Source organism: Phascolarctos cinereus, unplaced genomic scaffold (assembly GCF_003287225.1).
Source record: "Phascolarctos cinereus isolate Bilbo 61053 unplaced genomic scaffold, phaCin_HiC Scaffold_2;HRSCAF=192, whole genome shotgun sequence".
NCBI classification, from domain to species: Eukaryota; Metazoa; Chordata; class Mammalia; order Diprotodontia; family Phascolarctidae; genus Phascolarctos; species Phascolarctos cinereus.
In genome coordinates this window covers 219,426,238-219,450,993 of record NW_027555625.1, presented here as the reverse complement: position 1 = coordinate 219,450,993, position 24,756 = coordinate 219,426,238, and the positions used below count along the sequence as shown (strand labels likewise).

At 37.1% G+C, this 24,756-nt stretch overlaps 1 protein-coding gene across 1 annotated transcript in view; it reads left to right on the top strand.

Moving 5' to 3' along the window:
* Positions 1 to 24,756, top strand: part of BABAM2 (BRISC and BRCA1 A complex member 2) — a 588,974-nt gene that overhangs the window by 511,493 nt on the left and 52,725 nt on the right. Inside the window, exon 11 of the mRNA XM_020983778.2 lies at positions 5,490 to 5,643. Coding sequence (XP_020839437.1) covers positions 5,490 to 5,643 — 154 coding nt within the window. The remainder of the gene's footprint in view (positions 1 to 5,489; positions 5,644 to 24,756) is intronic.

The following is a 24,756-nucleotide window of genomic DNA, read 5'->3' as shown; positions in this document are numbered from 1 at the left end:
GAGGGAAGGAGAATTGTATATTTATAGATAAGACTTTTTTTTGAGATCATGAACTTACACATCAGTTTAAAATTTGGCAAAAGTGGGATAGTTAGTGGCACATTGGATAGAGCACCGGCCCTGGAGTCAGGAGGACTGAGTTCAAATCCAGACTCAGACACTTGACATTTACTGGCTATGTGACACTGGGCAAGTCACTTAACCCTGATTGTCTTGCCTCCCCCCCACCTACCCCCCCAAAAAAAGTTGGCAAAAGTGAGTTCGTAATTTAATTGAATGTGTGGCTACCTTTGATCTCCAGAATAATCTTTTTCTCCTCTGGTAGTCAGGCAGGATGAGTGATGATAGTATACTCAAATTTACCAAAAAACTTGCTTCCCTGAGAAAAAGTTGGCTTAGTCTCCAGAGATAAACTAATCTATGTTCCTGCCTCCAGGCAGGATTGTAGTTTAAATCATCCCAAGCAGAGAATTAGATATCTTCTTCTCAAAGATTTCCAAGAAGATTTTTCCTGTAACGGTTTTACAGCCTCATAATCAGAACTATTTTTCTCTAAATTATATCCCTCATCATCCAATGTAATGTTGCATGTGCAAGATAGAACATAGAAATTTTCCTTTTGAACATGGAAACAGATCCTCACTGTGCCTTTTTCACAGAAAGTTCTTTAATCTGTCAGCCTTCTCTTCTATAGGCTACATAATCTTAATTCTTTTTGCCTGTCTTCATAGACCAGACCTCATTTTTTCCTATCAAAGGACACTAATAGTAGGGAACAAAATCAAAGAACAAAAATAAATAAAAAAGCAACTTAATTTTAAGAGACAGAAATATAAAATACTTTCACATACCTTAAAAAATAAGGAAAACAAAAATGAACTGAATGACCCTTATGTGATCCATCTTTTTCAGTCAATCAGCAGGTGTGTATTGAGAATCTGTGTAAACTGTATGTTCTACCTGAGAAACACAAGTTTAAAATCTTACTTCAAGGAGCTAGCAGTTTAACCCCTAGAGAAAATTCACATCATTATTTTCTAATTGTTTAACCTAAGTACTAACCTAACTATGTGGTACTGAATACAAATATAGTAGAAATCATGTGGTTTGGAGCGTCAGACAAGGCTTCATGGAAGAATGGAACTTGAGTTGATTGTTTCAAGTATTGCCTCAGGCATAAGGGAATGAATGGGTAGCTGGGACACTGAGTGCTCACAAAATATATAAATCTCCAAATCAAGGAGATCAAAAACCAGGTTAGCAAATAAAACAAGAGAGCACAGATACTAGAGGACCTAGTGAGCCAGGAAGCCAGTTAGTGATTGCCAAATCTACAGGAACTGAAGGTGCAGCATGAAGTGGGTGGTTAGACAGTCATCAGCAGTATGGAGTTCCTGACAACTAAAAAAGTGGGGGATTGGATAGTTAGTGCTAGCATCAAGGAAATTATCCTGAGGCAGCTACTATGCAGACCTCAAGTATAGTTATTTTACTCTTCCCCCAGGTAGAGCCACTTCTGGGCAAGAGAACCTGGCCTAAAGGTCTGCAGTGAGGTGATGCAAAACCAGCTGGCAAGGAAGTGCAAGAATAGGAACGGGTACATGGAAAGTGCAACGGCTTGACAAACTAAGCCTTAAATGAATAGAAAGAAAAAGCACACTCTAGGCAGGAGAAACAGAATATGCAAAGGCAAGGAGATAGACATGAACATGGGAGATAGTAAACAGACCTGCTTTACTCCTTGAGCTGAAGTTACATGTTAGGAAAAAATGACAAATAGGATTGTGTAGCTAAGCAGGGACCACATCATAATTTTCTTGAGTTTGGGATAAGTAAGCGATGTGGGTAGTGGAAAGAATGCTGTATGTCGAGTCAGGAGAGACTTGATTTGAAATTCCTGTTGCATTTACTAACTGTGTTTGTGCAACATTTAACCTCTCTGAACCTGCTTCCTCATCTGTAAGATGGGCTTGTACCTACCACATAGGTTGTGCCAAAGCTCTATGTAAGTGTCAACTATCATGAGATCTCTATGATGATAACAACTGATAGGAGCTTCAAACAACCCTGTGAGGTAAGTACTACAGAGATTATCCTATTTTTGCAAAAGAGGAATCAGAGATTTATGCAGGTTAAATGACTTGTTCATGGTCACACAGCTAATAGTGTTGGTCTTCCAGACTTAAAGTCCAACATTCTGTTTACTACAGCCACATTGAATATGATACCAAAAGAGCCCATTGAAAAGTGGAAAAACTTGAACCAAGCAATGTTTTTTCCAAAACAATAAGAAACAAATGGTTTGAATAATTTTTTTTCATTGAATGAACTCAACTGACCAGTTGTTTTTGCATTGTGCAAACACAGCCTGATTGTTTTCCCATAAGATAGTTCTTTCTTTGTGCCCTTCCTTACGATTCTGGCCTAGTTTCTATCCTTTATGCTATTTTTACTGATTACCGTTCAGCAGTTTGTTCTCCATTTCTCCATAACCTTGCTATTGTTTTCATTAATCTGGAGTGATTCCTCGAATCCAGCTCACTTAATTACCTTTGTTCCTTAAGTAACCTTCCCCTGAGACTCTTTCTCTCCCTAATCTCCTTCATAGGAAGGATCACAGGGTGCTGTGATGATGAGTTAACTTTGTAAAGTGTTTTTAAAGTAAATAGTGGCAATAAGTCATTTATTCTAAAGTTAGTCTTTTGTTAATTTCAGCTTCCTAGGACTATACCATAGCTAAGTTAAACTGAAGAGCCAACCCCTGAACCAGGAACAATGATGACAATGTTTCCTTAATATTTTCTTAGATAAATTTGTTTTGATGTAAGTTACTAAGAACTGAAATGACTTTGTTGAACTTTGAGAAAATGAGGCTAAAAGGTGGACATTAAAAATCCTAAAAACTCTTTAATTGAAATCAGTTGAAATTCACCAATAGAACTGTTAAAGAAATCCCCATTGACATTGAATTCAATGTACATGAGTCTAAAAAGCCATGCTGATTGGCTATTTAAAAATTACATAATTTTAAAGTCATTTAGAGGTGGATTTCCAGAATATAAGACAAATCCTCTTAAGAATGGAAAAAAAATCAAAAACACACACAAAAAAAAGGCAACCAGGAAAATATCTGTAGCTATCAATATATATGCCTATTTTAATTAAATCTTTATGGTCATGGTCTGAACATATAAGCTCCCTTTGTTGTTTTTCAATTGTGTCCAACTCTTTGTTTTTGTTTTTGTTTTTTTTGTGAGGCAATTGGGGTTAAGTGAGTTGCCCATAGTCACACAGCTAGTGAATATTATGTGTCTGAGGCTGGATTTGAACTCAGTTTCTCCTGACTCCAGGGCCAGTGCTGTATCCACTGTGCCACCTAGCTGCCCTGTGTCCAACTCTTTGTGACCCTATTTGGGTTCTTCTTAGCAAAGATTCTGAAGTGGTTTGCCATTTCCTTCTTCAGTTCAGTTTTACAGATGAGGAACTGAGCCAAACAGTTTAAGGGATTTATTCAGGGTCACAGAGCCAGTTAATTGTCTGAGGCCAGATTTGAACTCACAAAGATGAGTCTTCTTTACTCCAGTCTTGGCACTTTATCCACTGCACCACTTAGCTGTCCCTATATTGAAGTTCCCTTGGATGAAAACATGGGGACAGAACAACCACTTGTAATAGGTGGTTTTCTATAGTAGACACATCTTTGTGGAATTGACATTCAGGCATCATCCCCAATCTGACAGCAACCTACTTCTCCAGCCTTATATTTTATTACTCCCCAATATGAACCCTCTGTTCTGACCATGGTAGTCTACTCACTGTCGCTCTGGAGCATCAGTGAATCAACAAGTATATATTAAGAACCTACGATGTCCCTGGCACAATGCTATGCACTAGGGATATGAGTACAAAAAATGAAATAATCTCCAAACAGAAAGAGCTTATGGAATATAAGGTAGGCATGTACATATGTAAATATGTATAGCATAACTGTAAGGCAATAAATACAAATATATACAATATAGTTTATAAGGTATTTTGGGAGGAGAGGGCTTTAGCAGTTGAGCAGATCAGGAGAAGCTTCCTGTAGAAAATAGTACCTGAGCTGCTTCTTAAAGGAAGATAGAGAGAGAATCCATTAGGCAGAAGTATGCTATGCATTCTTACTGTGGCAATGAGGCAGTTTAAAAGCACAGACAAGAGATGGAATATTGTGTATACAGAAGAGAATAAAGTCCAGTTTGATGAACACAGAGAGCAGGAGGGAGAGTAATAGCCAGTGAGGCTCAAAAGATAGGTTGGAGCCAGGGTATTTAAGACTATAAAAGCTAAACAAAGGAGCTTATATTTTATCCTAGAGGTGATAGGAAGCCTGTATTGTTGACTAAGTAGGGGAGCCAGATGGGCAAATCTGTTCTAAGGAAAATCACTTTGGCAAAAGTGTGTACGTTGACTTGGAGTTGGGAGAGACTTGAAGCAGGAGGACCAAATATAAGACTGCTGCAGTAATCTAGAGAGAGAGGCAGTGAGAGCTAGAACAAGAAAGTGGAAAGAAGGCATTAGATACAAAGATGTTACAGGTGTAGAAGAAATGACAAGATTTGGCAACTATTTGGATTTGTAAGGTGAGGGACAGTGATAAGTCCAGGATGATACCTAGGCTTTGACCTTGAGCCTTTAATAAAAATAAGGAGGTTTGGAAGAGGGAAGAGCTCGAGAGGAAAGATGATTTCAGTTTTGGACATGTTGAATTTAAGGTATCTCTGGGATATCCACTTTTAATTATTCAATAGGCAATTGTTGATGTGGGACTGAAGCTCAGGGAGAGACTAGGCTGGATGTATAGATCTGAGCATCATCAAGATGTACTTATACCCATGCGAGTTGATAAGGTTACCAAAAAAGAAGAGGAGGAGTAAGAGGAAGAAGAAGGAGGAGAGATTCTACATCGTGGATGCTCAAGAAGTATTTGTTGAATAAATGAATTTTTTTAAACTTAACCCAACACTACCCTTCTACCTATCTAAACCATCCTTTAAGACACAGCTCAAGTCTTATCTTCTCTGAGCACTCTCTCCTTTCTCTGAGTTTCTGTAGTACTTATTAGTCATTAATCACATAACATGTACTCAAGGTACCTTATACTGTTAGTAAACTTTTCATGTAGATCTCACTTCATTTCACTAGATTATAAATGCCTTAAGACCTTTAACTATGTCTCAGATGTCTCTGTCTATAGCCCAGAATCAAGCATAGGTGCCAGGATGAAGAAATGACAACCAGGGCAATAAAGAGGCTTGCCCTAAGCCATACGACTAATCACTAGTAGATCTGGAACTAGAATCCCATCCTAGCCATATAATGTTAACTCAGTTCAGGTCTGGTAATTAATTATGGCTGTAGCCTGAAGTCAAATGAAGCTGAGAAAATGTCTTCACTTCCATCAATGCATTTACTGTTTTTCTTTTTCTTTTTTTCTTTTGTCTTTGCAGTTGACCTTCCCCTGTATTTTCCTCGAGACCAGCCTACTCTCACCTTCCAATCAGTCTACCACTTTACCAATAGTGGACAGTTGTACTCTCAGGCCCAGAAAAATTACCCATACAGCCCACGATGGGATGGCAATGAGATGGCCAAGAGAGCAAAGTAAGTAAAATTTCCTGTTGCACTTGAGTGTAGCTTTTTATCTTATCTATCCACATCCTGAAGGATCTGGAACATGAACATACACACATAAGTATTTATATATAAATATGTTTATATATATTCAAAATTCGGAGAAGCTATAATTTACTGTGGTTGCTCCCTCCACTGATAAAGATCACAACCCAGCTGTCATTGAGCAGAGTTTTCATGAATCCCTGTGGCTAAAAATGTCGTCTCTTAGTGACTAAGGTGGTACCAAGCAACTCCCAGCTTATGATGGCTGGTCCTTAAGCAATGGATAACGCTGTGATTGATCCTCTTCAAGGGACCTGCCAGAGATGTGCTATACTAATCAGTCAGTCAGTCATCAGGCATTTATTAAGCTCTTGCTTTGTGCCAGGCACTGAGCTAAACTCTGGGAATACAAAAAAAGGCAAAAAATCGTGCCTGCCTTAATGGAGTCTGTATTTCAATTGGCAGGGACAGATGGGGTGAACAACATGTAAATTTCTAAGTACATAATAGCTAACATTTCTATAGTACTTATTATATGCTAAATGCTTTATAACTTTTATCTCATTTAATAAAAATAATAATAGCTAATATTTCTATACTGCTTACTCTGTGCCAGGCACTGTGCTAGGTGCTTTACAATTATTATCTCATTTGATCCTTACAAGAACTCTAAGAAGTGGGTGTTATTATTATCCCCATTTTACAGATGAGGAAAGTGAGGCAAACAGAGGTTAAGTGAATTGCCCGGGATCACACTGCTACAAAGTTTCCAAGGCCAAATTTGAACTCAGATCTTCCTGCCTCCAGGCTCAGTGCTCTATCCATACAGAATATTTTCTATGTACTCCGAAAGGAGCAGGGATTTGCAACTAGGGAAAATCAGAAAGGCCTCCTGTAGAAGGTAGATTCTAAGTTGGGTCTTGAAGGAAGTCAGGGAAAGTAAGAGGTGGGGATAAGGAATTAGGTCTGGGGGACAGTTTGTACAAAGGCACAGAGAGGAAATGGAATGTCGTGTACAAGGAACACATCATAGTTGCATTTAGCTATATTGTGGAGAGCATATGGAAGGGAGAATGATATAAAAAGATTGTAAAGGTAGGAAGAGGCCAGGTTGTAGAAGGTTTTAAACACCAAACAGAGGGCTTTATAAGGGGCAGCTAGGTGGCACAGTGGATAGAGCACCAGCCCTGGATTCAGGAGGACCTGAGTTCAAATACAGCCTCAGACACATAACACTTACTAGCTGTGTGACCCTGGGCAAGTCACTTAATCCCATTGCCTAATTAAAAAAAACAAACAAACAAACACAGGACTTTATATTGATCCTGGAGGTAACAGAGAACCACTGGGCCTTGTTGAGGTTGGAGGTGGTACTCCAACCCCCAGGAGTGATATCATTAGATCTGTGCTTTGGAAAGGAGCAGCTAGGTGGGGAGGTGAATAGAATGGTAGGCCTAGCGTCAGGAAGACTCATCTTCCTGAGTTTAAATCTGTCCTCAGACATTTACTGGTTGGGCAAGTCACTTAAACTGTTTGCCTCAGTTCCTTATTTGTAAAAATGAACCGGAGAAGGAAATGGCAAACCACTTCAGTATCTTTGCCAAGAAAATTAGGTCATAGAGAGTCAGACATGACTGAGAAACTACTTAATATAACATAACAAAGCATGCTTAAGAAAAATCATTTTGGCAGTTGAGTGGAGGATGGGTTGAAGAAGGGAGACGCATGAAGTAAGGAGAGCAATTAGAAGGCCCTTGTGCTAGTTGAGGCAAAAAAATAATGAGAGCCTGTAGGAGTAGCTATATAAGTGTAGAGAAGGGATGTGTAGAAGAGATGTTATAAAGGGAGAAACAGCTAGATTTGACAGTGGAATGGATATGTGGTATGAGTAAGAGTGAGGAATTTATGACACTGTGGTTATGGTCTTGAGTGAATAGGAGGATTGTGGTACCCTCGAGAGTGACAGGCAAATTCAGAAGTAGGAATTGGTTAGGGAGAAAAATAATGAATTCTGTTTCATACATGTTGAATTTGAGATGTGTGTCCAAGAGGCAGCTGGAGATGTGTAAGTATACCTCAGGAGAGAGACTAGGGCTGGTTATTTAGAGGTGAAAATCATCTGTATAAAGGTGATAATTGAACCCATGGAAGCCATTGAGATCACCAATCAAGCAAAATAGAGCAAAAAGAGATAGAGGGGAAAAAAAGTAGTGGATACCAAAGAAGGTGGTTATGACAGCAAAGGCAACTGAAAAGGAATGGTCAGACAGATAAAAGAACCAGTAAAGATTAATATCACAAAAACCTAGAGAGGAGAGAATATCCAGGAGAAGATGATCAGTTGTAAAATGAAACCTCAGTATCAAATGTTTCAGAAAGGTTAAGGAGAATCAAGATTGAGAAAAATTGGCCATCAGATTTGCCAATTAAAAGATCAGTGGAAACTTTGGAGAGAGTAGTTTCAGTTGAACACTCAGGTTGGAAACCAGTTTGCTGAGGATTTAGAAGAGAGGAAGAGGAGAGGAAATTGAGGCTCCAGTTGTAAGCAACTTTTTCTAGTTTAGCCACAAAGGAGAAGAGAAATATAGAATGGTAGCTAACAGGGATGAATAGGTGAAGTGAAAATTTTTTAAAAATGAGGGAGAGACAGGAGTTTGCAGACAGAAGAGAAAAATCCAGTAGATAGGGAAAATTTTAAGAAAGGAGAAAAAATTTGACAAAATGCAATACCCATTCCTATTAAGAATACTAGAGAACATAGGAATAAATGGAGCTTTCCTTAAAATAAGTAATACCTATCTAAAACCATCAACAATTGTCTATAATGGGAATAAGCTAGAAGCCTTCCCAGTAAGATCAGGAGTGAAGCAAGAATGTCCATTATCACCTCTGTTATTCAATATTGTATTTAAAATGCTAGCTATAGCAATAAGAGAAGAAAAGAAATTAGAGTAGGCAATGAGAAAATAAAAGTATCACTCTTTGCAGATGTTATGGTATACTTAGAAAATCCTAGAGAATAAACTAAAAAACTAATTGAAATAATTAACAACTGTCAAAGTTACAGGCTATAAAATAAATACACATAAATCATCAGCAGTCTATACATTACCAACAAAGTCCAACAAGAAGAGATAGAAAGAAAAATTCCATTTAAAACAACTGTAGACTGTATAAAATACTTGGGAGTCTACTTGCCAATATAAACCTGGGACGTATATGAATACAATTACAAAACACTTCTCAGACAAATAAAGTCAGATCTAAACAATTGGAAAAATATTAATTGCTCATGTGTAGGCTGAGCTGATATAATAAAAATGACAGTTCTACCTAAATTAATCTACTTATTCAGTGCCATACCAATCAAACTACCAAAAAATATTTTGTAGAGCTCGAAAAAATTATAACAAAACTCATCTGGAAGAACAAAAAGTTAAGAATATCAAGGGAATCAATGAAAAAAAATGTGAAGGAAGGTGACCTCCCCATACCAGATCTCAGACTTTATTAAAAAGCAATAATCATCAAAACAAATGTGGTACTGCCTAAGAAATAGAGTGGTGGATCAGTGGAATAGGTTAGGTACACAGTACATCATAGTAAATGACCATAATAATTTAGTGTTTGATAAAACCAAAGATCTAAACCTTAGGGACAAAAACTGCTGGGAACACTAGAAAACAGTATGGCAGAAACTAGGTATAGACCAACATCTCACACCATATACCAAGATAAAGTCAAAATGGGTACATGATTTAGATATGAAAAGTGATACCATAAGAAAATTAGGAGAGCATGGAATAGTTTACCTGTCAAATCTACAGATAAGGGATGAATTTATGACCAAACAAGATATAGAGAGCATTACAAAATATAAAATGGATAATTTTGATTATATAAAGTTGAAAAGTTTTTGCAGAAACAAATAACAGAGGGTAGTGATGTCAAACTGGAATGGAAATGGGGACCACTAATCTATACATAAGGATTCCTACAAGCCACTTATGGACTTAGTTTTAAAATGTAATGTTATCTATGTGTTATTGTATTTTTATTTATTTTGTTAAATCTTTCCAATTAGACTTTATTCTGGTTTAAGGACATTAAGGGCCTGTGTATTTGGCACATCTAGCATGGAGGGAGAAGAGAAGACAGCCCATGAGAGAGCTCTGTGGAAAGGCATGAAAGTAGGATGGAGAATCAGTCAAGAATACTGAGAAGAAGCAGTCAGAAAGGTAGGAGTAGAGAAGGAGAAAGTAGAGTCAAAACCTAGAGAGAAGAGAGAATCAAGTTGAAGAGGATGGTCAGCAGTTGTCAAAAGCTGCAGAGAGATCAAGAAGGATGTTGACTGAGAAAAGGACATCAAATCTGGCAATTAAGAGATCATTAATAACTTTGGGGAAAGCCATTTCAGTTGAACAATGAGGTTGGAAGTCGGATTGTGGACAATTAAAAGAGTGAGAAGAAAGGCAGTGGAGGAATCTACTGTTTGTAGGCAGTAGGGGAACAGCCAGTTGACAGGGAGAGGTTAAGGATAAGAGTGAGGATGACAAGAAGCAGTAACCTGCTAGAGAAGACAGCATGTCACAGGATCCCTTGTGCAAGTAGAGAGAATTGCCCTATTAAGAAGGGTCACCTCATTTTGTGAGACTGGGATGAAGGAAGCCACAGTATCAAAAAGCATCTTGATGGTGTATGAGATGAAGAAGAGAATAGAAGGGAGAGATCTTGATGAATGGCCTTTTTTTTTCCATAGGCAAAGTTGTTTGTTTGTTTGTTTGTTTTTTCAGTAGGATACAGTTCTCATCTGAGACGGTTAAGGGAGGGAGAGTTGTAGGAAGTTTGAGGAAGAATGAAAAGGTCATCTAGTCCAGCCTCTTCATTTTATGGAGGAGGAAATGAAGCTCAAAAGCGTTAAGTGACTTGTCTAAGTTACATGGCTAAGATGTGTGTGAGGTTAGATTTTAACCCTAGTAGTCCTGATTTCAAGTACAGTGTTTTATCCATTTTTATGCTTATGCATAAAAATTCAGAGGTCCCAAAACTGTCAGAAAATTTATTAATTTGCTGCCTAATTTAGGATCTTCAAAGTTGTCTTGGCAGGTGAGTTACAGTTTGGCAGGGATAGATGCCTACCCTTGTGAATGAGAGTTCAGATGTATATGCCAATGGTGCCCATGAACCTGTGCACCTGTCTTTGCCAGTCTGGCAGGCTTATGATCAACAATGAATGAAGTGGGTTACGTTCCATAAAGGTACATCAGTGCTTCAATGGAGCCATTATCTCATCAATATATAAACTCCCTCTCCCAGATTAGATTACAATCCATTTTAGATTTTAGATTTCAAGGTCTATCCCTTTTAAGTGACCATAAAGGCCTTCTCTTGAGGAAGTCTTCTGGGGGTTTGCAGGATCATTTGCAAGCAAGAATATCTTAATAACCAGGTAGATATGGAAATGATAAACTTGATAAAATTAATTTAAATTCATACTTGGTGGAATAAATAAAAAATGTTTATTAAATGCTTACCATGCATGTGTTGATCAGTTTGCTAAATGCTGGAGATATAAATTAAAAAAAGCATGGTCCCTCAAAAAGTTTGAGTATTAATGGAAGAGATAACACACAAAAGGGGATGGTGACCAGGGAGGGGCACTTTGATTCCTAAAGTTACAAGAATGGTGAGTGGACAGTTGGAGAGTATACTGACACACCCCATCCAGGAACAGGGGCAGAGTTGATTTGAGTCTGGAGTATAGTAAATCATGGCTAGGGCTTTTCCTGGAATGATGATTGAGAGAGGCAGTCACTTCACTGTCGTGAGAGAAAACTATAGGTCAGGAAGGCAGCTGATGAGGAGAAAGCTAGAGAGGCTATATAATTTCCCAAGTACTTAGCTCACAACAACCTTGTGTGATAGGTCACACAATTATTATTTCCCCCATTTTATAAATAAGGAAACTGCCTCTGTAATGCCCAAGTCTGGTGTTTTCGTTTTTGAAATGGCAGTGACTTGTGTAGGTTGAAGTGTGCCCAAGAGAAGGAATTGTACAGTGAGTTCAATATTTGTAATGTTCAGCACATTATAATAGTCTGATAATTTTCTGGGTTTTTTCTGTGTATATACACAATACATTTTGAGTAGATAGGCATTTTATTTGTGGTGTGTGTTATGTAGACTGAGCCAGACATTTCTGTGGAGTTTCCATGGCAAAGGAATCTTGTTTTTTCTTAAGCAGACAGTTAGGCATGCATGAATTGAGCGTTTAAGAAGCTGTAGGACATAAGCTATGATTTCAGAATAAGAATATCATAAGCGAAGCTTGTTTATCTTAACAGATTAACTCGGAGTGTCCAAAGACATTTGCTTTATGTTAACGCCACTTTAAAGGAAACATCTGAAGTGACCTTAAAAAGGTAGCAGCTTTTCTCCTGCAGTGGAGAGGAATCTATTTAAATGCAATAAGAGAAAGACAAAGACGATATCACATACTGGCAAGAAGAAATAATAAAAAGGCAGGCTTGAAACTTGAAGCATTTGGCAACTGGAATTGTACTTTTCTTCTACCTGAAGGCTACAACTGACATAATTAACTAGGAAAATCACCTCCATAGAGATACTTACAGTTAGTGAGGAAGGTTGAAAAGGTCAAATGCAACATTGCTAAATTGTCTTGTTTGTCTTATGAAAATATTTGTATGTCAAGAGTGGGTAAAAGACTGTAATTCATCCAGGGAACTCTGTAGAGGATATAAACACTCTCACGGTTTTTGTAGAGCAGTAAAGCTCCCTGAGTAGAGTCAGCTGTTTATTCTCTTTTTGGAACAAAATTATAAGCATAGAAACTTAGAAAGGGACACAACCCTGCACTGCCCATGACTCTTATTGCCTGTCACTGACCAAACATGTTCCTATGTTCATTGAATTTGAATAAAATTCTCTTGTGGCAATCAAGGAAACCCTGTCTCTTAAAGTAAAATACACTACCAAGCCATGATAAGAAATATACCCCTTCATAATATTCACATTCATTTTAGTGAAGTTTGAGTCATAGTTCCAAATTGCTTTCTAGAATGGCCAGACCAATTTATAATTCCACCAACAATAAATTAATGTGCCTGTTTGTTTTTTTTAAATTAATTTTTTAAACAAGCATTTATTTTTTCTCCCTCTTCCTTCTTTCCTCCTTCCCGATTCCTGGCTTGGTAAACAAAACAAAAGAAAGAAACAAAAAATAAAAGCTCCTGTAACAAATATGCATAGTTAAGCAAAACAAATTCCTTTATTGGCTATGTCAGAAAATGTGTCTCACTTTATATCTGAATCTATCACCTCACTGTCAGAGGACAGGTAGCATTCATCACCAGTCCTCTGGAGTCGTGGTTGATCACTGTATTGATAAGAATTCCCCAGATTTTTAAAATTGTTCATTTTTACGATATCGTTGTAGATAAATATTTCTCCTTGTTCTGCTCAATTAATTCTTATTAGTTCATGCAGGTTCTCCCAGGTTTCTCTAAAACTATATTAATCATTTATTGTAGGATGGTAATATTCTAGTACATTCTATACTATTACATATACATATAATATCCCCCAATTATCAGACACCCCCTTAGTTTTATCAGGTTCTTTGCCACCACAAAAAAAGACATACATAAAAATGTTTGTACATATAGGACCTTTTCTTCTGTTTTTAATCTTTCTAGGTTATAGGATTCATAATAGAATTGCTGGTATGCACAATTTACTAACATTTTGGAACATTGTTCCAAATTGTTTTCCAGAATGATTATACCAATTCATATCCCCCAGCAACAGGGCATTAACATGCCTGTTTTCCTAATGCCCCTCCAACAATTATCATTTTTCTTTTTTGTCCATTTTGCAAGCCTGAGGTGAAATCTCAAAGTTGCTTCACTTTTCATTTCTCTAATCATTAGTGATTTGGAGAATTTTTTTCACGTGGCTCTTGTTGGCTTGGATTTCTTTGAAAACTATCTGTTCATATCCTTTGACCTTTTGTGATTTGGAAAAATGACTCTTATTCTTATAAATTTAAATACACACACACACACACACACACAACGCACACCTTTATCAGATAAACTTGCTGCAAACATTTTTACCTAGTTATTTGTTTCCCTTGTAATTTCAGCTACATTGATTCTATTATGAATCCTATAACCTAGAGAGATTAAAGACAGAAGAAAAGGTCCTATATGTACAAACATTTTTATGTATGTCTTTTTTTGTGGTGGGAAATCCTTTTAAACTTTATGTAGTAAAAATTAGTCATTTTATCTTCTGTGATCTGTTCTATCCCTTGCTTGGTCATGAAATTTTCCACTAGCCATACAACTAAAAGATAATTTCATCCTTGGTCCTCCAGTTTATTTATTATGTCAACATTTATATCTAAGTCATGTGTCCATTTGGCACTTTCCTAGGTATATGGCATGAGATGTTGATCTATACTTAGTTTTTGCCAGATTGCTTTCCAGTTTTCCCAGCAATTTTAGGCAGTTTAATGAGTTATTACCACAGTAGCTGGGGTCTTTATTAAGTATAGCACTTAATAAATATTAGACTGTTATGTTTGTTTTTATTTTTTCTGTAGTCTGTGTACCTAATCTGTTCTATTGATCAACCTTTCTAATTATTAATGATTTAGGGTATTTTTTCATATGATTTTTGATAGCTTGGATTTCTTCCTTTGAAAATTGCCTGTTTGGGCCATTTATCAATTGAGGAATGGCTATTACTTTAACAAATTTGAATCAATTCATTATATATCTGTGAAATGAGATCTTTATCAGAGAAACTTGCTACAAAGGTGGTTTTTTCCTAGTTATTTCTTCTCTCCTTCATTCCTTTCTAGACTTTTGTCCTGATTCTCTGGACTTCTTTCTTTCTTTCTCCAACATGTCTGGGCAGCCTTCTTACCCTGGAAGATTACTCATCCCAGGTGTTCCTTTCTTCTAATTGGTCAGTTCCCTCTGGAAACTACATTTTTAGAATAGTGCTACAGCCAGTCATGTTCATGCCTTCGTTTTTCTCTGGGTTTCATCTGCTCCTGATGTCTTTCCCCACCATGCTCCCATCACCCATGCAAGTACCTTCCTTCCCCACCCTTTTCCCTTCTTTTTATGTGTTGTCTTACCCAATTAGAAACTCCTTGAGAGCAGGAACTGCCTTTCTTTTTGCCTTTTTTTTTTATTCTATATGTTTGTGAGAGTGAGGAGAAAATGAATATTTGTATATTTATATAAAGCTTATTATGTGCCAGGCGCTATCTCTATCACTTTACATATATATTATCTCATTTGATCCTTATAACAACCCATTAGAGGTAGGTACTGTTATGTTTGAGGAAACTGAGGCATAGAAAGGTTAAGTCACTTGCCTAGAGTCACACAACTACTAAATGTCTCAGGCAGATTTGAATTCAAGTCTTCCTGACTAAGGCCAAGTGCTCGATGCACTTTGCTGCCTAGCTACTTGGTATAGTGCCTAACACCCAGTAAGTTCTTAATAAAGTTTATTGACTTGGCTTGACCTGTTTTTCTTCTAATAGTAGGTTTTCTTTGTGCAAAAAATTTTCAGTTTTATGTAATTGAAATTAGCCATTTATCTTCTGTGATCTTCTCTATCCTTTGTTTATGAGCTCTTACCTTATCCATCGATCCAAAAGGGAATTTCTTCCTTTTTGGACATGACTGAAATAACTGAACAACAAAAAAATGACCTTGTATATCTAAATCATGTATCTGTTTGGAAGGTGTTGATCTAAGCCTAATTTTAGCCAGATTGCTTTCCAGTTTTCCTCACAGTTTTTGTTGAATCACAGCTAAGGTCTTAGAATTTATCAAATGCAAAGCTACTAATTTTCATTTGCTTCATTTATGTTATGTACCTAATTATTCTATAAATTGATTTATTATTAACCAGTACCAAGTCATTTTTATGATTACTGCTTTGTAGTCCAGTTTGAGATCTGTTATTGCTAGGCCCCCTTCTTTCCCACCTTTTTTCATTATTTTTCTTTTTATTCTTGACCTTTTGTTCTTCCAAATGAATTTAAATTTTTTTAGCTCCATAGTAGTTTGATGAGTATAGCACTTAGTAAATAAATTTAGGCATTATCATTTTTATTAGTTCAGTCTACCTTTGAACAATTAATATTTAGGTCTGTCTTTATGTAAATCTTTTGTAGTTAAATTCATATAGTTTCTGTATGATAGGCAGACTCCTAAATATTTTTTACATTCTGCAGTTATTTGGGGGGAATTTATCTTATCATTTCCTGCTCAGTTTTATTGATGATATATATAAATGCTGATGATTTATGTGGATTTATCTTATGATCTGAAATTTTATTAAAGTTATTGTTTCAATTAATTTTTTGGTTCACTTTCCTAGGGTCTTTATCAAATTAGTAATTAGATGATTATGGAAATGAAAATGAATAAAGAAATTATGAAAGACACAGTTTCAGAAAAACCTAGGAAGCCTTGTATGAACTGATAACAGTTTATACAACAACATTGTATAGTCAAACAACTTTGAAAGATTTAACCCATCAATGCAAAAACCAATCACAATTCCCTATTGAATAATGATGAAGCATGCCACCTACCTCCAAACAGAAAAGTGATGGATTTAGGATGTAGAATGAGAAAGACTTTTTTGGACATGACTAATGTAGGAATTTATCTTGCCTGACCATGCATCTGTTACAAGGGTTTTTTCTTTTTTTCCCTAAGTAAGGAAGAGGGGTGGAAGAGAAAATAAATTTTTGTTCATTGACATTTTTTTAAAAGTATGCCAAAGGAGGCTACACTGAAGTAATTGAAGATGTTTAGCCTCCAAAAGACTTTGCAGGAGACACCATCACCATCTGCAAGCTTTCAAAGATCTAGCGTACAGAGGAGGAAGTTGCTTTGTTTTATTTGGCCCCAAAAGGCTTCAGAAGTAAGAGCAACAACTAGACTACTTTGGCTGGATAGAAGTCAAATGTTCTAAATAATAAGAGCTATACAAAAATAGATCAAGCTCTGTTGGGAGGGAGGGGCCTCTCCATCTCTGTAGGTCTTCAAGCAATGGCTGAATGTCTACTTACTGGAGATGTAGCTGATGGAATCCTTGATTGGCTATGGAATGGACTAAATGCTCTCTTTCCCTCAGTTGTCCCTTCCAAGTCTTTATATTCTGTGATCTCTAAGTCCAGTGATCACTCCACTGTATCACTCTGTCTTCCCTTACAGTTTTCATTAACAATCTCTGAATATAACTCCCCTCAATCATTCATATTTTAGACTTAAAGTAAAGGAATCTTAGCACCTGGAGAAAAGTACCATATCAGTTTGAACATATCCTGTGCTCTTCTCCCCAGTATGATTTATATAAAACTGAAGTATGATCTCTATTTGTCTATATTTGTCCAATATAGGATCTTATAACTAGAGCTAGAAAAGACTCCAGGGGTCTTTTTTTTTACTCTGTTTTGGCTCTTCTTGACTTAAGTATCAAGACTTAAGTCTTGATTTAAGACTTTTTTTATCATAGAAGGAATTTAATAGAATCCCTTCTTTTTTGATTATTCCAGGTTATAGAATATTAGGAATTGTTTTTTGAATATTTGATACACTGCTCTTTTAAATCCATCTGGTCTTGGAGTTTTTCTCTGGAAGGTCAATTATGGCTTTTAAATTTATTTTTCTGAGATTAATCTATTTTAATTCTTTTGTAAATATTCATATATTTCATTTAATTTCTCAGTTATATTTGTGTATTGTAATAATTTCTAATGATTTCCATTATTTTTCTTTTATTGTGAATTTTCCTTTTTTTATGTTTTGGTACTGATCTATTGCTTTTCCTCTTTTTAATCTAATTAGCTAATGGCTTGTTTTATTACTTCTTTTTAAAAATTATTAATTTTTCAGTTTTGTTATTTCTATTTTGGTGTTCAGTTGGAGGGTTTTGACTTGTTGATTTTCTAGGCTTTTTTAGTCATATACCCAATTTACTGATCTGTGCTTTCTTTTGTTCGTGAAATTGTTTAGAGCTATAAATGTTCTACTGTGGATTACTTTGGCTGCCTAAGGTTGCTCATGTTGCTATGTTTGCTCGTGGTTGCCATTTTCTTTGATGCAATGATATATTCTGTAATTTGTTCCTTAACCTACCAATTCCTTAGAGTTAAGTTACTTATTCTCTAATCATTTTTAATCCTTTCTTCATTGGCCATTTATGGAATATTATTTTCAATTCATCATGGTCAGTAAAGGATGTATTCAACATTAAGTATTTTTCTGCATTTGTCTGTGAGGTATTTATGCTCTAACACAGTCAGTTTTTGTAAAGGTTCCGTGAATAGCTGATAAATATGGATGCTCCTTTGCCTTAAGGTTTTGTCAGATAGTGCCAGAATGGATATTCTTTAAGGGATAATCTTTAAATCTTGTTATACATTCATTCCTTAGTGTGAGTGAGTTTATCAGCTGTTTTCCTATTAAGCAGTTTTTGATAAGGGGAAGAAGGGTTGGGTGGGGAGCTAAGAAGAATATGAGCAGTGCAAGTGAGGTGACATTTAGAGGGAAAAGAAAGTATTTACGTTAATGAAGCCTCATCATCAGCAACATGTAAGTTAGATTTCAGAGGCTAACCTCACTATATCAATTGGTGGTAGGTAATACCAGTATTATCATCTTCATTTAAAGCTGCAAATTGCCCATCACGTGGGTATTGTCTAAACCAAGATCAAAACTCAGATCTCCTCATTCTGGGTTCTTGCTTTTTCCTGTGCTACCTAGAACTGCTTTTTAATGATGCGTAGAATTTTATAAGCCACAGAAATGTGGATAACTCAGTCTTTTTTTTTAATATTCACTACATCTGCCTACCTGTTTTGATCAGGCTTTCTACTATTAAAGCTGGTATTCTGATTGAAATTATTTTTTTCTAATATTTTTCTGTCATTAACTTCAAATGAATTTAAAATATATCTCTTCCATAGTTGAAAAGTATATTCTTGTGGAGTATATAGCACTTTATTTCCCACATCCATGACCTTACAATGATTGTCCCCTATGCCTGGAATGCTCTGCACCTTCATCTTCACCTCTGGGTTTCCCTGGCTTCCTTTCCATCTTCTATAGGAAGCCTTTCCTGGTCCTCCCAAGTACTAATGCCTTCTCCTTTCAGATTACCTTCTTCTAACCTGTATGTATCTTATATGTACCTAATATTTTACATATTGTTTCCCCATTAGAATGTAGATTTGTTGAGGGCAGAGACTGGTTTTTTTTGTTTGCTTATTTGTTTTCTCTTTCTTGATTTCCCCAAGTTAACTTAGAGTTGTCCCTGACACATAATAAATGCTTGTTCATATACTGACTGATTGACTGGCTGGACAAGGCAACAAGAACTTTATTCCAGTGTTTACTATGGGCAAAAGGGAGGTTTATCCAGAATTTTCCTTTGAATTTCAAAGATTAACCCCTAAATGTGAGACTGCCTGGATAAATCTAAACATCAATCTCATGTGAAATTTTTCCTTCATCAAATTTATAGGATATGTGGTTGGAGGTTGTTTTATTTTACTCTTTGCCCATGTTTCCTCACAAAAACATAATTGAAAATTGAATCTAGGGATGGATATATGCCCTACTAAACGGTTTAAAGCTGTATGTAAATCAGTGAAAAACCCTGCAAAATGTGCCAACTGACCCTCAGTTAGTTATCTAATGGTGTTGACATGATGGCATACCAAGCCATTCACATTCTCTAATGTGCTACATGTTTTCCAAGTCAGGGGAAGTGATAATCCCATTTAGTCACTAGCTATATGACTGTGGGCAAGTCTCTCTGAACTCTCAGTTTCCTTATCTTTAATGCAGGGATAATACTTGCAGTGGCTGTTTCACAGGATCATTGAAGGAAAGTCCTTTGTAAACCTTAAAACACTGTGTAGTTGTTAGTTATCTTACTTGCTGCTACTTAGCCCAAGACAAACCACATCTGGAATATTGTGTTCTGCTTAGGAGAGACATTGACAAACATTCAGAAGAAGGCAACAAAAATGATGAGACCTCAAATGATTTGATATAACAATTAGCAGACAGATTTGGAGACCTTTATCCTGTCCAGGAGAAAATTTAGGAGGATGTGATTGTCATCTTCAAACATTTAAAAAACTATCACATAGGAAAAGAGTTAGATTTGTTGTGCTTTGCCCCAGAAGGCCAAATTAGAACCAACTGGTAGCAGTTACAGGAAAGCAGATCTTAGCATCATGGAAGGACATGATACTGACAGATCTGAGCAGTTCTGACAAATAGAGCTGTTCAGAAGCTGAAAGAACTGCCTCAAAAATTAGGGGATTCCTAGTCATAGGTAGTATTTAAGGAAAGGCTGAATGACTGTAAGAAATGCTACAGAGGGGATTTAAGGCTTGACTTAGGTGACTTCTGAGGTCCTTCCTAACATGTAAGTCAACATGATTTTCATACTCTGACATTATCAACCTCTATAGATTGTCTTTTTCCACAATTTATTAAAAAAGATAATAGCTGTTCCCTTTCTGTGTTCCTTAAAATAAGCTTTCAAAAAGAACATATCCCATCTTACAAGCAGAATACAATTAACTTTTATAATTTCTTTGTTGGTTGTCATCCTTCTTGTCTAGGAGGACCAAAATGGCATCTCTGTGTTGGAGTTAAGGTACAGAGTGACCAACTGTGGTTGATCAGACCAATATGAGCTCTGAGTACTCTACCATAGGTCAAGCACAAATAGTCCACATGCACATTTGGAGTGGAGATGTTTCTAAATTTGTACATCTCATACTTCTTTTGAACTAGTACAATTCTGCTTCACTCATAAAGCGCAGCACCTTCTTTGATGCAGGCACATCATGCTGGGCAGTCCTTTGCTAGTGTCTCCCAAGTCACACAATCAATTCCAGAGTTCTTCAGACAGCCTTGCTTTATGTGAGCTCTCTGTAAAATAGTCTTTTAGGCAGACATACATTTCTCATTGAAACAACACGGCCAGCCCATCAGAGTTGTGCTCTTTGCAGTAGAGTTTGACTGCTTGACAGTTTAGCTCAAGAGAAGCCCTCAGTGTTCAGTACCTTATTCTGTCAGGTGATCTTCAGAATCTTCTAAGATAATTCAGATGGAAGCAATTCAGTTTCCTTATATGCTACTAGTATACTGTCCAGGTTTCATAGGCATACAACCACGAGGTCAGCACAGGCTCTGTAGACCTTGTTTGGTACGCAGTACCTCTTGTCTCCCACACTTTCCTTCAGAACCTCCGAAATGCTGAGCTAGCTCTGATAATGCATGTGTTGACATCATTATCAGTGTGTATATACCTGGAGAGTATACTACCGAGATGGGTGGACTCATCTACAGCATACAAAATATCTCCATTTGCTGTAACCAATGGTTCCATGTATGGATGGTGTGGTGCTGGCTAATGGAGAAACTCTGTTTTATTGGTGTTAATTGTCAGACCAAAATAAACATAAGTGGCAGAGAATCTGTGCATACTTTGTTGCATCTCACCCTCAGAGTCTGCATTGACTGCACAGTCATCTGTGAATGAAAAAAAAGATCACATACCAACTCTTCCTCCACTTTAGTCTTGTCTTGTAGCCTTTTCAAATTAAAGAATTTACTGTCAGTATGGTAGCTGACCTTGATGCCATTTTAGTCCTCATTGAAGACATGACAACATCACTGAAAACATCATGCTGAAAACCATGGGAGCAAGCACACAGCTCTGCTTCACTCCATTGGGAAGCAAAAGAGTATCTTCCATTATCCAGAAACCGTACAAGCATGCTGTCATGAAACTGACATACAGTACTGAGGAACTCTGGGCAACCAAATTTTGCCTTAATTTTCCACAAGCCCTCACAACTGACAGTATCAAAGGCCTTGGTCATATCAACAAACATTATATACAGACCTCTGTTCTGCTCCTGGCATTTCTCCTGGAGTTGTCTGGCAGCAAACACCATATCAACCATTCTTTATCCCTTTCTGAAGCCACACTGACTCTCAAGTAGATGACCATCTTCCAGTTGAAAGATCAGCCTCTTAAAGAGAACTCTGGCAAGAATCTTGCTAGCAACGACTAGGAGAAAGACCCTATTGTGATTGTCACAGGACAACCTATTTCCTTTACCTTTTTAGAAATAGACAATGGAAGTATCCTTGAATTCCTAGGGGATAAAGCCCTTTTGCCATATAAGCAGGAAGATTTCAGTCAGCTTTTGTATGAGCGCTGAACCCCTTGCCTTGTGCATCTTAGCTGAAATAGAATCAGCACTAGGCACTTTGTCACACAAGAGGAACCTAATGGCATTCAAAACCTCTTCTTCCATTGGAAGTTTGGCTAGAGAAAGTTTGACTTCAACCTGAGATATATGGTCAGTGGCTTTAGCATTGACTGATGACCATCTGTTGAGAACATCATGGAAGTGTTCAGCCCATCTCTCCAAGATCTTGTCCTTATCACTAATCAACGTGACTCCATCAACACTGAGTAATTCAGATGTACCATCAGTCTCTGGTCCATAAATAGCCTTCGAGTATCAAAAAAGCACTTTGGATTGTTATTGTCAACATAAAACTGAATTTTACCTGCCTCAGAATCCTGCATCTCACTAAGCTTTGCTTGTACTTCACTTTTGATGGAGTTAAACTATCTTCCCGGCAAACCCTGTGGAATTCTCATTTTTCATTTAGTCAGCTTCTGAATCTCCTCATCATTTTTGTCAAACCACTCTGATGTTTGTGAGTGTTCTGGTCCAGATGAGTAAATGCAGTATTGTATGCCTCATCTCTAAAAGTTACCATTCCTTTTCTGCTTCATTGTCACCAACCATGTGTTGGATTAGTTTTCCCTCTAAGTTAGCAACAAGCTGTTTCCGCTCAAAGAAGTTTTTATAATTCACTGTGCTCATGAAGGAAGAAGAGGAAATTAGCTTAAATAAAGGGGGAGAAATTCTGGTTAAACAGTAGGAAAAGTTGTGAGATAGTAAAAATTGTGAGACTCTACAGCCAGGTTACAAAAGTAATTATGGAGTTTGCTGTGGAATTAAGATGGACAGCTATCTGTTCAATGACCAGACACTACCCTTAACCTTAAACAGCCACATTATGTGACTTTTTCCTCACAGTCCCAAAGTAAACAGTTAAAAAGTAAAGTGTCCAATCACTTGGTTATTTGCTGTATTCAAAGTCAAACAACAATTTGACAAATTTCCCCCCTTGCAGAACTGTCCCCCCTTTCAGTGAATTGACTAGATGCTTTCTTATCTTTCATATATCTTTAGTTTTGCTTAAAAGATTAGACTACATAACTGGCAGTAAAATAGGAAAAGAAAGGACAAATAGGAGAGAGAGTGCAAAAGTAGAATCAACAAGACTTGACTATTGTTTGGATATTGGGAACAAGGAAGAAAAAGGAATTAAAGATTACTATGGTTAGTAGCCTTGAAAGAGAAATCAGAAATCAAGGCAAATAAGTGTTGGGGGAGAAGAGGAGGAATGGAAGAGCTTTTCTGCTCTAATATTTCTGTGAATAAGCAGTCAATTTCATAGGAGCTAATTGTTAAGCCTTCAGATGATCCTAGAGTTATTAGTGGGTTCTTGAAATAAAATTTAGCCCACAATGTCACCAGCTCTAATGGCCTATCACACCTAAAGAAAATTGAGTAAAATAAAATTACTGGCTGTCCACATACACACACAGAGAGACACATATGAATGTAGAAGTCTGTCCAAATATCTACATATAATGTTCTTTCAAAGCAATCCATAATTCCTCTTTCTTTTCCCAGTTAAGCTTCATTAATAATATTTTTATATTAACTTCCACTCAGCTATCCTTACATAGTTCGTTTTCCTAAAAGGAATTTTTTCTTAACATTTTTCTATACACTAAGAGGCTACTATTAGTACTTTCAAATAGGAAATGTGGAAGAGTAGAAATAATTCATGTTTCTATAGTGCTTTAAGTTTTACAGAACACTCCTTCATAATAACCCTGTGAGGTAAGAAGTATAAGTAAAAAGCCAGAAAGTTGCCTGAGTTCTTCCCAGCTTTCCTTGAAAACAATGTTAAATCAGCCTCTAAAAGGATTTTGGAGGAACAGAACCCACAAAAAGATGGAGTGAAAACAATTTTCCAGCTTATGATAACTTACAAAGTCTGTTTCACTTGGATAAAGGGGAGCACATTGCACCCAATGCAGGTGGCGTCCAGGGAAGCCAGCAGGAGTCCCTTAGCCACAGCACAGGTCAGCATCCAAGGCTCCATAGTCCTGGTTCAGCAGGCCAGCTGTGAGGCCTCCAGCCCCAGTGCAGAAGGCAAGCCCCAGAGCAGAAGGCAAACTGCTAGCCCTGGAACCCAGAGTAAACAGACATGACTAGGCCAGGCCACTCCAGCACAGTGGGCAAGATGCCAGCACCTGAGACTCTGGTGCAGAAACTCAATGACCAGGCCCTTAGCCTCCAGCACAAGAAGCTTGGAACTCTGCCTCCAGTGCCCCAGGAGCAGAGCTCAACTTTAAAAGTCCCAAAATAGACTAGAAATGAGCAAAAAACAGAAAAGAGTCTTGACCATAGAAGGTTACTATGGTGACAGGGAAGATCAAAACACAAACTCAGAAGAGGACAACAATGTCAAAATATCTACATGAGGAGCCTCAAAGGGGAATATGAATTAGTATCAAGTGAAAAAAGCCCTCTTGGAAGAGCTCAAAAAGGATTTTTTGACAAATCAAATAAGAGAGGTAGAAATAAGAGTTATGCAAGAGAGAGTCAACAGCCTGGAAAAGAGAAAACAAAAATTGACTGAAGAAAACGATTCCTTAAAAAATAAAATTGGCCAAATTGGGGGGAGGGAGGATCCATTGAAAAAAGCCAACTCCTTAAAAAGTAGAAGTGGCCAAATGGAAAAGGTGGTAGAAAAGTTAACTGAAGAAAATAATTCCTTAAAAATTAGAATTGAAGTGGATAGAGCACTGGCCCTGGATTAAGGAGGACCTGAGTTCAAATCTGGACTCAGA